This window comes from Chlorocebus sabaeus, chromosome 24, assembly GCF_047675955.1.
Source record: "Chlorocebus sabaeus isolate Y175 chromosome 24, mChlSab1.0.hap1, whole genome shotgun sequence".
Lineage (NCBI taxonomy): Eukaryota > Metazoa > Chordata > Mammalia > Primates > Cercopithecidae > Chlorocebus > Chlorocebus sabaeus.
Window position 1 is genome coordinate 13114836 of NC_132927.1, and position 12273 is coordinate 13127108.

The following is a 12273-nucleotide window of genomic DNA, read 5'->3' on the forward strand; positions in this document are numbered from 1 at the left end:
AAATCTCTAAGATGGTGCTTGATGGATGAGTCTAGTTTTCTGTCATAGCTTTCAAACTGCATTGCAATGTGGAAATTAGATTCTGAATATTTAAAAAATCTGTATTGCAAAACCTAACAAAAGCAGGTTGAAAGCTAACCTTCATTCCTTTTATCTGCTTCGGGTGTATATGGATTTGAACTCGAAAATTTGGTAGTAGGGGTTGGATGGCATGAGACCACCATTTGTCTTGGAAGAAAACAGCTACATAACTAGTTGTGAAAAGACATGCTCTGTAGTATGTCAACAGGAATATGATACAGAAAAGCAGGCACTAAGGCTGCTGGATACCTAGCCACTGGGAGAAGAATTTGTACGTGGATCATTTTATGTTCTATTTGATGCAGTAAATAGCATGTGTCCTGTGCCCTTCAGGATAATCTCTTTTTATCCTTTTATGTCTAACTGTGTGAAAAACATTACAAAATCAAAATTTGGACAAATATCATGAACACAACTTAGAGAAGACTTGGCTGCATGAATAGAAGATTGACTTCTGATGGAAAGAAATAGAACTTGATTTGGGTCTTAGTTATTTTGAACATACTGCCATACACTTTTTTGTTTTTTTAAATCTACAGGCTGCACATGTTTGTGTAACTATATACCAAAGATAATTATCTGCCTGTAATTTTCATTTTTAACCCATAAAGATACTCTATTAGTCCTCTCTCAGCTGCTCTAGACCTCTTGGAACTCTGACAGACAAAAAGAGCTGCACTACAGAGGGTTATTAATATGTAAGTAATTGCTGCATTTATTCTTATTAACCATTAAGACAAGAATATGCAGAGTTGGGTTAGTTTTTGGCCTAGTCATAGCTGAAGTTTAAATCACAGACTTCAAGATTCTTTCATGGAAGGTATCTGATTGTTAGCCACGCTGAGCTGCTAAGGCTATTGTAAAAATGCTGGATGTTTCTCCAGAACAAACAACAAAAATTCCAGGTTCACATTTCTTTTTCTTTTTTGTTTTCTTTTACTTTTATTATTTTTTTTTACGTCTCTCTCTCATTCTTTAAGAAAAGTTTCACCCTTCATTCAAAAGTCTTAATCTTAACTCAGTGGTACCTTTCTTTCTAGGTTTCTTTGGTTTGAAGTCGCTGTGATGCACACATTTGGAATGAAGTGGAGGGCAGGTCTGTGAGTGGTTTCCAGATATTGACAGTTTGGCTTAGCCTGGACAGTCAGTTCAAGAACGCTTTTCTTTGGGTATAACACCACAGCAACTCAGGACCCCTCATGCAAAACATTTAAAAAGCCAACCAAACATTTGCAATCCTGTAACAAAACTTGGGGTTAGATTATTTAAGAGTTTTGGATGAAGGCTCCAGTCAATTACAATTTTAGCTAACCTCTCCCTTGTCACCACCCTTTTTAGGCCCATTCCTTTCTGAGAAAGTTGGTTTAGGGCTGGTGCTGTGATTTCCTCTCATATTAGGTCTACCAGCAGGTTTTTACTCTGTGGTGAAGGAAAAACACCACATACTGGCAGAGATGCACAAAATTCCCCACATTCTATTACTGGGTTAGCTTTTACACATGGGCCAATGACTAACGGAAGGTAGATCTGAATCCCAAATATGAAGCAAAATCCATGTGTAAAGGCCTATAAAGATTGGGATAGATGGGTTGGGAATTGTGGAAGTGTTTCCTAAATATATGAAAGTGTGAGCTGTTCACCATCTTCAATTTACAGACTGTTGTTCTCTATCTTAGATTAATAGAAATGTTGGTTCATTGGGCTGAGATCTAAAGGTGAATGTGGATGTGTGTTTGTGTAGTAGGGTAGGAGGACAGTAGTATTAAAAGGGAGGAACTGCAAAGGGGAGAGCGGAGGAGTAGGAGAAGGTTCTAGGAAATATTACCAGTATGTATAAATAGGTGAGTATAACCTGATTAAAAAATATGTGTGGTCTAGAGTATACTTTTGTACTTATTCGCAAGGTTGCTTATAATCCAATACTATTTGCCCTGGCAGTTGAGTCTGCAGCAGTTATTTTCTTATCTATTTACACAGAGGCAGCCGATTCTCCCTGTGGGAATGGCAGCCGGTTTTTTTGTGGGTTGGCGTTCTGAAGTGAGGCCCTGAACCAGAAGCCTCCAGCGTCATGCTGACAAAGGCCAGGAGAGGTAAGCGGCTAGTTACAGTGTCACCACTCCCCAGAGGTGACTGTGAAGATGAGTGGCTTTTGCTGTTCATGGAGGCAAGCTGTCCTCCTTTTCTCTTTTTGAAATGAAGTTGAGGCAGGAGCAAGAATGAATTAGGAGCACGAGGAAACGTTTAATTGGGCTGGTCCCTCACTCAGTGAAAAGCCTCCCCTTTAGCCAGAAGCCACTGCATATACCTCAACTCTTACTCAAACTCCTACTGCCTGTGGCTTCTTCCTATTGACTTAAGCTGGGTTTTGGCTTCTGTCAGCCTCCAGCAAGGTCATAAATAGTACTTAATAAACAAAGGTAGAACATTTCTAATGGATGTCTTCAGTATCTCAAATACTCATAGACAACTTTATATTCCAAAGTTTTTGTCTTTTACAAAGTGGTAAACCTTTATTTTGTTGCTGATGGACACAAATAACAAAAAAAAGAGACAACAGAACAAGAAAGAAGGAAGGATTAAATAATCAAAATATCATTACCTGGTCCAAGTCTCATAATCTTGGGAAGCAGGCCTTTGTACAAAGCTAAAATCCTGTAATAGGAAGGGAAAGAGAAACATTCTTATTCTGAAAATAAATGGAGTTGTACCTTAGCTTTATTGAGATGGGAGCCCAGCATTTAAAAAAATAAATTATTTGGAATTATACACATCTCAAAGCAGACAGCATCTTAGTATTCTCTGTAGCAAACTGGATGTGGGGAAAGAGTTAATCAATTCTTTATTACCCAACTCTGCTGGTCCTGCCCAATCAGAAACATGACTTTCATCAGCGAGATGCTTTTGCTTTCAAGACAGGTCTTACTTTTCAAGACAGCTGTGTATATGGACAGAATGACTTTTGTAATTGAATTTAAAAGACCACAAACTCAGTCTTTACATTAGGAAATATGATGCAGTTTATATCAAAATAATAAAATATTACTTGTTTACTTGAGGAAAAGGGCGGCGACAAAACAGAAAGTAAGATTTTAAAAAATCAGAAAAATGCACATACTTTAAATTTTTAAAATTATCTTTACAGAACTCTATAATTCTCCCAGGATAATATAATTAGGTGGCATTTTGATGGGATTTAGAGTCAGAAGACAATTATTCTCCTGCATTTATATTAATAGGACATATAACATACAATACTATATTATGCAAACTGTCAAGTAAAAAGTTCATCTTGGCATTTTATGGCAAACACGCAGCATATTGTCACTTGATGGTGTAAGCACATGTTTACAACATCTTATTATTTTGTTGTCTTGGAAAGTTTGTCATACATATTTGCAGAGTTTCTTAGACACAAGCTCCACTTAGGAGGGCTTACTGGTTCTCATCTAAATGGAAGGACAATTCAGTTTTAACAATACGTGAGCCTTATACATTTATTAAAATAAGAATGTGTTATGTTACCCTTCTTCCTGATAGACTGTTGCCATTGTTTTAAAACAGGTTCTGTACTTGATCTCTCCAGGAACCGGTTGAGGCCCTTGAATCCTACTTTTGGCAACATCAAAAGGGATGTTAATGACTGAGGCTATTGTCCCCGAGAGAAGACCAATCCCAAATTTTCTCAAAAACTCCAAGGTTGGATCCTAAAAGAAAAGAAGAATAATATAACAGAAAGGGGAGCGGAAGCCCCTAAGTCGGTTAAACACTATAAAGCAATATGTATTTAAGCAGAGCATTGCACTCACGGCACCCTCCTGTTATTCCAGCGGAACACATTAGGATTTCCTAGGCTGGAACTTGTTTTCTTGACAATCCCATTGGCTATGTTTTTACACATGGTCTAAATTGCTGAAGTACACATTTCCTCACACAGGATTTATAAACACAGTTCATAAAGAAAGACTGGTATGGCATATGGGGATGATTTGTATAATTGGGCTTCACAATGTACTTAGTATTACTGTATCAAAACAGGAGAAATCCAAGCACACTATTAGCTAATTGGCCAGAATATTTTACAAATGACAGCAACTTCCACCATGAAGCCTACTAAAATGCTCATTTGTGTGTGGACCCCCAAATGTTAAATTAAATCAAGGCTACTCTCGGTCTGCTGCTATTCCCTGCCAGGTTTTTTGCATTTATTTTCACGTGTAGCTGATCCACTGTACTGAGAAGTGCTAGCTTCCTGTTATTAACAAACCAACTTGGGGCAGCTGCAAAACAGCCTGTGATATTCTGTGCATTATAAACAGTAGTAAGTCACTGGACTAATTGGCTGAAGAATTTACAATCCATTGTTTCGGAATCTTGTTCTTCCTCCACGGCAAAGGAAGAAACTGAGAAAGAGAGAGCAAGAGTGAGTAAAAGAGAAATATTTCTTCTTTCTGTTAGAATTTAGGCCCTTCACGTCAGTCTGATTTGATTTTCCACCCCCACCCTCCGCACTGCTTTCTGACATCAAAGTACTTAATTAGGTCTTATGTGGGAGTCACTTTCCTTTGGCCTATTTTTGTGCCCTCTGAGCTCACATTATGATTTGCTATAATGAATTTGCTGGGAAGTTCTCATTATGTTGCCAACCTCAGTTCTATGTTTTCAGTCCTCTGTTCTCTGAAGAGAGGTCATATCACATACTATAAGCTGCTGACTCTGACCCCCCACCCTATCTTTTCCCTGCCCTCTTTTTTGATTGATATTTTAGAGGGATCATCACAGAGGAATAATATAGTGCTGTGCCACAACACTATTTTATCCAGAGGGGAAGCATACCACGCTTAAGTTAAACAAGAAAATTCAGGTCTGAGCATTACATGCTTCCAGCCTCTATGAAAGAAGAAAACTTCTGAGGGCTCTGAAATTTTCAGCTGAACCAAGAGCCAGTTACCATCACAGAAACTCCTATGTGGCTAAATATAAAAAGCAAGGGTTTGGTAATAATTCCTGGATCTGGGCCATACAGGTGCCGGGGAGGTTTAAAGGGATTTGAAAACCAACAGGGTGTTTCAACAGGAAAAACAATGCAGTGATTGCAGTATGAGTGAGGTGTGTTTAAATAATTCCCTCTCCCCCCATTTTTTCTCTTTTACAAGGAGAGAAAAATGCCTTTATGTTACTCCTCTCCATTATGGCACAGAAGCAGAACTGGAGCTCAGGAGGACAGTGAATTCTAGACCAGCTCTGGTTGTCTGACCTCGGATGAGTCACTGAATCACCTAGAGCCCAGTGTATACAAGGGAAGTTTTGAACACCTACCTTACCTCTAAATTGTATCATTTTTCTGATAAATAAAAACAATAATATAAGTAAAAATGTTATAAGTGTTGCACAAACCTGGCAGAAAATGAATAGTATTTTTATGTAGCCTGTTTTCTAAAGATGCAAAACATTCTGTGAAAAGATGTTTTCTTGAAATCCCCGTGACATTGCAAAGCTCTCTTTCTTTTTCAATTAAGGACAAGAATGGAAATGATGATTTGTATACACATTGTCCTTCTGGGAAGTTTGGGAGACTGGCTGATGTGTTTGCTGAGGACCAAAGTTGGGGATGGAAGGTGAACAAAGAGACTCAATGATGGTCATTGTGCTTGAGAGATGGCACTGGAAACCAAAAGCTTAGGTCTCCAGGTCATCATATCATAGTGTTCACTAGCAGGAGTAAGTGTCCACCTTTGTATTTATTTATTTATTTAAGATGGAGTCTCACTCTGTTGCCCAGGCTGGAGTGCAGTGGCAGGATCTTGACTCACAGCAACCTCCACCTCCTGGGTTCAGGTGATTTTCCTGCCTCAGCCTCCTGAGTAGCTGGGATTCCAGGTAGATGCCATCATGTCCAACTAATTTTTTGTATTTTCAGTAGAGATGGGGTTTCACCATGTTGGCCAGGCTGGTCTCGAACTCCTGACCTCAGGTGATCTGCCTGCCTTGGCCTCCCAAAGTGTTGGGATTACAGGTGTGAGCCACCATGTCCGGCCCACTTTTGTTTTTTATACATTTCCCAGTACAACAGTAAGATCCCACAGTGGTTCCCCAATCCAGCTGTGCTTCAGAATCATCTGGCAATTTTACAAAATACAGATGCCTGGGTCCCGCTGCAGACCCATCTCGGGGGTCCCAGATCAGAACCTCATAGGAAGGTGCCTACAAATTGTTTAAAAAGCTCTCCAGGGCTCCTAAGGTTGCCAGATAAGGACCTGAGTCTAGGAATCAGTGATTTTGATGTTCCACACTGGCAAAGCAGATGGTCAGTTGCTACCCCTGTGGGCATTCTAGGGAGGAAAAGAATTTGCTTGGGATGGCCATGAGGCTATCCCTGACCACTGGCTTCTGGGCCTGTAGTCAGTTTCTTCCTTGACCCTGCTTGAATCCAGCATCCCCAGCTGGGCCTGCGTGTGCAAGGACAACCCTCTCAGCTCACCTCTGCTTTCTTTGCCACGTGCCACCAGCCATCCTCGAATGAATGCAGCATCTCAGATGCCTCTCCCGTTCATCCTCTCCTGGCCACTGCCACCTCTCCGGCTTTAGATCAAGTTCCCATTACCTTTACCAAGTCTTGCTTCCTTCCTGCCTTCTAGGATCTCTTCTTCACAGTGATATCAGGGTTCTCTTTTTAGAAAAACAGATCTGCTTCTGGTATCTTCCTACTCAAAGACCCTCAATACTTCCTGGATACGCAGAGAATAAAGACAAACTGGCTCACTTGCCATTGATTTATTTCCCATGCCCTCAATATGCTTCCAACTTATGTTTCCAGCTTCCACTTCTACACCCTACCCTGAATCCATACTATGGTCACACTGGTTAATTCATAATTACTCAAACATACCAAGTACCTTCCCAACTCCACGCTTTTCTTCAAACGATTCCTGCAGCCTAGAATGTCTTTCTCCATCATATTCACCTATAGCAATCTCACTGCCCTTTAAGGTCCTGCTTAAATCCCATTCACCCAAGGAAGTTTTACAGATCCCCTGTCAAAATTGATTTATCTTCTCCCCTACTCCCAAGATACTGTCTGAACAACAGTCCTCACCTTTGCTATGGCCCACTTAGTGTTCAGTATATTTTTGCACATATCTCTCTTCCCTGCAGGGCTGTGAATCTGCATAGCATAGGAGCATGTGTTACTCCTCTTTGTGTCATCTGTTTTGCAGAGTACACAGTAGGTACTAAATAAATGTTTGCTGACTGGTCTATCAATGTTTATACTTATTTATTTTTTGTAGAAACTATGAGAATTAGGCTTAATCCTTAATCATTTTTTTTCTCAAGACTTAATGTCTTCCAGGCTGGAAGTGAATCCTTATGACAACGTTGTATTTCTGTCTTTCTCTCAGAAGGTATTAACATGGGGGCATGACAAGGTATCGGGCATTTGGAAAGTGGAGTATTTCAGAGTGGATAAATTGAGACTTTCAGGTCACAGAGACAGAGCTAACCTGGGGTTGCCCAGTTCTATTGCTCAGCGACTCACACAGAACAACATGATATGGCAGGCTGTGGCCAGATTTTAGGAAAACAAACAAACAAACAAAAGCAATTGACAATTGACATAGTACTCTCTGGGCTCTTTGGTCTTAGATTTCCTGACCTTTTCCCTAGTAGAAAGAGGCATCCACTTGCCTCAAAAAGAATGAGGATTCTTGTAGCAGGACCACAAAGAGAGAGAAAAAGGTAATGGTTTAGTGTTTTTACTTTCAAATTAGAATCTTGATCATAAAAATGGAAACCCTGGAGAAGAGGCATAGTCTTGAAAAAGATTGGGAGCAGGGGACAAAGTATGTGGAGTCCACATGTAGAGAAGGCACCAGGATCCCTACTAGTGGCTGTGGCCAGAGAGCCATCATGCAGGAGCCATCCAACACATTGGACCCTTCCCTGGCATTCTGGTACCGTGTGGCCAGGGAAAAGCACCTCCCTTGGAAGCTGCCCTCACGGCACCTGGAAGAGAGGGTCTTCATAGCTGCTGCCAAATCAGGTTCAGGAATGATGCAGAGCACTCCCTAGTGCTAATGCTGCTGAGCTCATCCAAACTGCCCTGGTGGACAACCTCCTTGTCAGCAACACAGGGCCCTAATAAGCCTGGGGACAGGACGATGGTGTGGAGGAGAAAGTTCCAACCCTAGTCCTTGGGTGGGGCTGGGTCATTATTTGGTACTTATTTAGAAACTTTCCTTTGAAGCTATCTAAGACATAGACATCTCTGTGAGTTGGTCAATGATTTCACTGTCATTATGATGGTTAAAACCCCTAGGCAAATTGAATTTGCATAGCATTTTGGAGTTACCTAGCAGACAAGTTGCGTGATCAGGGAGAAAAACCCTCAGGCAATGATTCTTTACTGGTTAACCATGAAATAAGGGGTCCTCAACTTGGAACCTGAGTCAGAGGAGAAAACAAGCAATACAGGAACCCATTTCATTGAACATAGTGAGCTTTTGTGGGGAGTAGTGGGATGGGGGAGGTGGAGAGGACGGGTGGCCATGCTGAAACCAAAATGCTCGGAGCTGAAGAAAGCAAGTTGAGTGTGGCTGTCGCCTCTACCCAGACCCCTGTTACCCCTGGGGATGCCTCTGCAAGCCCCTGGGTGGTACCCAGGCAGCATCCAGGACAGCTGCCTGCTGCCTTCCGTCCTACCGCCCCACCTCCAGCAGCCCAGGACCCTACATTTCCAGCCTTTCTCTTGGCCTCCTCTCTTCCCACAGGCAACTCACTCCAGGTTAAAACATGTCTTCCCCAGCTCACAGAAGAGGTAACAATTTTAATAAAAATAAACATTGATTGAAGTACATATTTTGTGCCAGATACTGCTAAGTGCAAATGTCTAAGCATTACATCTGTTAATCTTCACAACCTTTGAGTTACGAACTATTATTATTATTCTTATTTTACAAATGAGTTAACTGAAAGGTTAAGTATAAGAAGGGATTTTTTGTTACATCCAAGTGAACCCAAGACTTTGCCTGCAGGCATAGTTTTTCTTCTTATACTCCTAAGAGTTAGTGGGTGGGTTGGTGGGGGAGAAGTTTAAGAACCTTCTGAAATTCTAAGCAATGCTTCTGTATTAGTCCATTTTCATGCTCCTGATAAACACATACCCCAGATTGGGCAATTTACAAAAGAAAGAGGTTTAACTGGACTTACAGTTCCACATGGCTGGGGAGGCCTCACAATCATGGCGGAAGGCAAGGAAGAGCAAGTCACATCTTACGTGGATGGCAGCAGGCAAAAAAAAGAGCTTGTGCAGGGAAACTCCTGTTTTTAAAACCATCAGCCTTCATGAAACCCATTCACTATCAGGAGAACAGCATGGGAAAACCCGCCCCCATGATTCAATCATCTCCCACTGGGTCCCTCCCACAACATGTGGGAATTATGGGAACTATAAGATGAGATTTGGGTGGGGACACAAGGCCAAATCATATCAGCTTCTGTGTCTCTGTAGATGCGCTTTTCTGGGGAGTGTGTCTGTTGATTTTATTAGGCTTGTAAAAGCTTGAAAACAACTTCATGAGACCATTTTCCCTACCAATATGTTTATGAAGTAAGGAAAGGGCAGTGCAGGGTTGAAAACAAAGAGGCTAAAAACAGGAAGCCCTAATTTTCACAGGGGTTCTCAGGCAATCCACCTAAATAAAATGATTTCCACACACAATCCTGCTCTGGAGTCTAGTTACTCACACCTCAACCATATCCATGAACTCTGTGATTCTCAAAGTGTGTTCCCCACACCACCACCATCAGCACTATGTGGGAACTCATTAGAAATCAAAATTGAGGTTCCCCCCCAGACCAGTGAATCTGGGAATGGAGCCCAGCTACAGCAATGTATTTGAACAAGTCCTCCAAGTTATTCTGATGGATGGTAAAGTCTGAGAACTACTGATTAATTAAGTTGATCATTCACCCTCTTTGGATCCTTGGGCTGGATAATTGATGCTCTAAGATTCATCTTAATCACTGACCCTAAGGGGCTCTGGATGTGTTGGGAAGCATTTTGAAGCTTTCTTTGGTGGAAGCAGGGGTTGTTTCTTCAAGGCTGCACAACTGAAGGCAATGATGTTAAATCTGTTCAACCTCTCCTATCCTTAGCTCAGTCCAAAGCCGGAATGGCTATCAGTGGGGTCGCCTGATCTGAGTGATACCTATCTCATAGTTTGAATGGGTCATTTTGTACTGGCTAGCAGTGAGTACAGCATTTCTGTCGATAACCATAATAATAAATAACAAGGAAATTAATAGCAAAAGTAAATAGCAACAAAAAATGCTATACATGTTATAATATTTGTATTTTTTCATACTATTATGAGTAATAATGCTGTTATTAATAATATTTATTGCCAGGCACAATGTCATATGTGAAAAGTATATACAAAATGTATATATGATATAACAAACCCTATGAGTTACGCGTATAACACCATTTTACAGGTAAGGACATGAGACATAAAAAGTTAAGTCAGTTGTCCAAGATCACACTGCCTGTAAGAGGTGGAGCTTGGATTTGAGCCCAGCTCCTTCTGACTCCCAAGCCTATGTTTCTTAACCATTATGTCATATTGCTTCTTGTGACTGATTCATTCATTGTGAATCCAGCCAACAAAGATTTATTGGGTGTCTGTATATGTCCAGTCTTACACTGGGTGCTAGAGTTGGGTATGAAGGTAAATGATCCAGAGAGGGGACTGGAAGTGGGCGTCCAAAAAGTATCCCAGTTCAATGTGATTAGTACTGAAGGGGGAATGTGAAAAAAATGGAGGGCAAACATACAGTATGAAGAGGAAATTCCTCCTGGGATTTCACTATCTGAGTCCTGTAAGATGGTATCTAGCTTCTGCCTCTTAAAGCTTGGCCAGTTGTTGGCTGTTAAGGAAGTCAACAGAAGACATATTATTATAGTGAGTCACCATATTAGCTGTATGGCTAGCTCTCTGAATTGAGAATCACATGACCTGGAGTATCATTTTGCCTTTTTCCATTAATTTATTTTAAAAATTGGAGGAAGAAGATGAGAATAAGACACTCACTATGAGTTAGGTACTGGGTTAAGCCCTTCGTATACTTAAGCCCCACAAAACCCCCGAGCAGATGAGGTACCTGAGCCATACAGAAATTTGCTACCTTACAAAGGGATATAATCTTGAATTAGTCAAAAGAGAGCTAAAGTCCTATTATTTAGAAGTGAAGAAGCCAAAGTATTGGGGACTCTGAGATTGCCACATGTCAATCAGTTTTAGAGACATGTACACTTGCCTCTCAGGGCTGCACCCTAATTCAACATGCAAGGAGATCACCTCTTAGGCCAAGAGAAGACTTAAGTGACAGAAAATAAAAATCCCAGAATCACAAGACTAGGAGTAAATTCAGAATGCCACCTAGCCGAAGTAAAGTATTTTGAATGGATCACACATAAATTATGTAAATGAATATTAATATTGAAAAATCTATTATGTTATTAAAAATTTCCAACTTAATTCCATAATTAACTCCAACTGTCACCAATTAGGGAACATTTCTTGTACTTAATTGATGTTCCTCACCAATAAGCCTAAACCATTTTACTCCAACACTTTGCTCAATTGCAAGGGCAAGCAACTGTTAACTACTCTTGATGTAATTCACTGGAATTTAAAAACTGTTATTAACTTTGGGAAGCCAAGGTGGGAGGATAGCTTGAGGCCAGGAGTTTGAGACCAGCCTTGGCAATATAGTGAGACTGTCTTTAGAAAAATTAAAAATACAAATAAAATCTCTCTGTTACTGCAATAGCATTTTATTTCCAGTACACTTTTTAAAAAGTTCCTTTTGAGTATTTATTTATAAGTAGTATGTATTATTTCCTCATCTATGGATCTTTTCCTCTAAATATTTTCTGATTTTTCTTATAAATCATGTGATATAACTAAACTGGAGCTGAGTAGTCTGAAATATTAATGAATATTGCATGCATTGACCTTATTCTGTGATAATAATATGGAAAACAATACTTGCAGGTTTTAAAAATGGTTTAATTCCCTTGCAAACATTTTAAGGCTGAAATTAATATTTCCATTCACAAATGAGAAAACTGAGACAGAGAGAAGGTATAAGTTTGCCAAAGACACATGGCTAACTAGTAAATAAATACTAGAA

General features: G+C 40.4%; 1 protein-coding gene across 1 annotated transcript in view; it reads right to left on the reverse strand.

Moving 5' to 3' along the window:
• Positions 1–12273, reverse strand: part of SLC25A21 (solute carrier family 25 member 21) — a 512026-nt gene that overhangs the window by 1268 nt on the left and 498485 nt on the right. The window contains exons 8-9 of the mRNA XM_007986522.3: positions 3604–3785; positions 2681–2733 (exon numbers count right to left, since the gene is read on the reverse strand). Of these exons, the coding sequence (XP_007984713.1) occupies positions 2681–2733; positions 3604–3785 (235 nt within the window). The remainder of the gene's footprint in view (positions 1–2680; positions 2734–3603; positions 3786–12273) is intronic.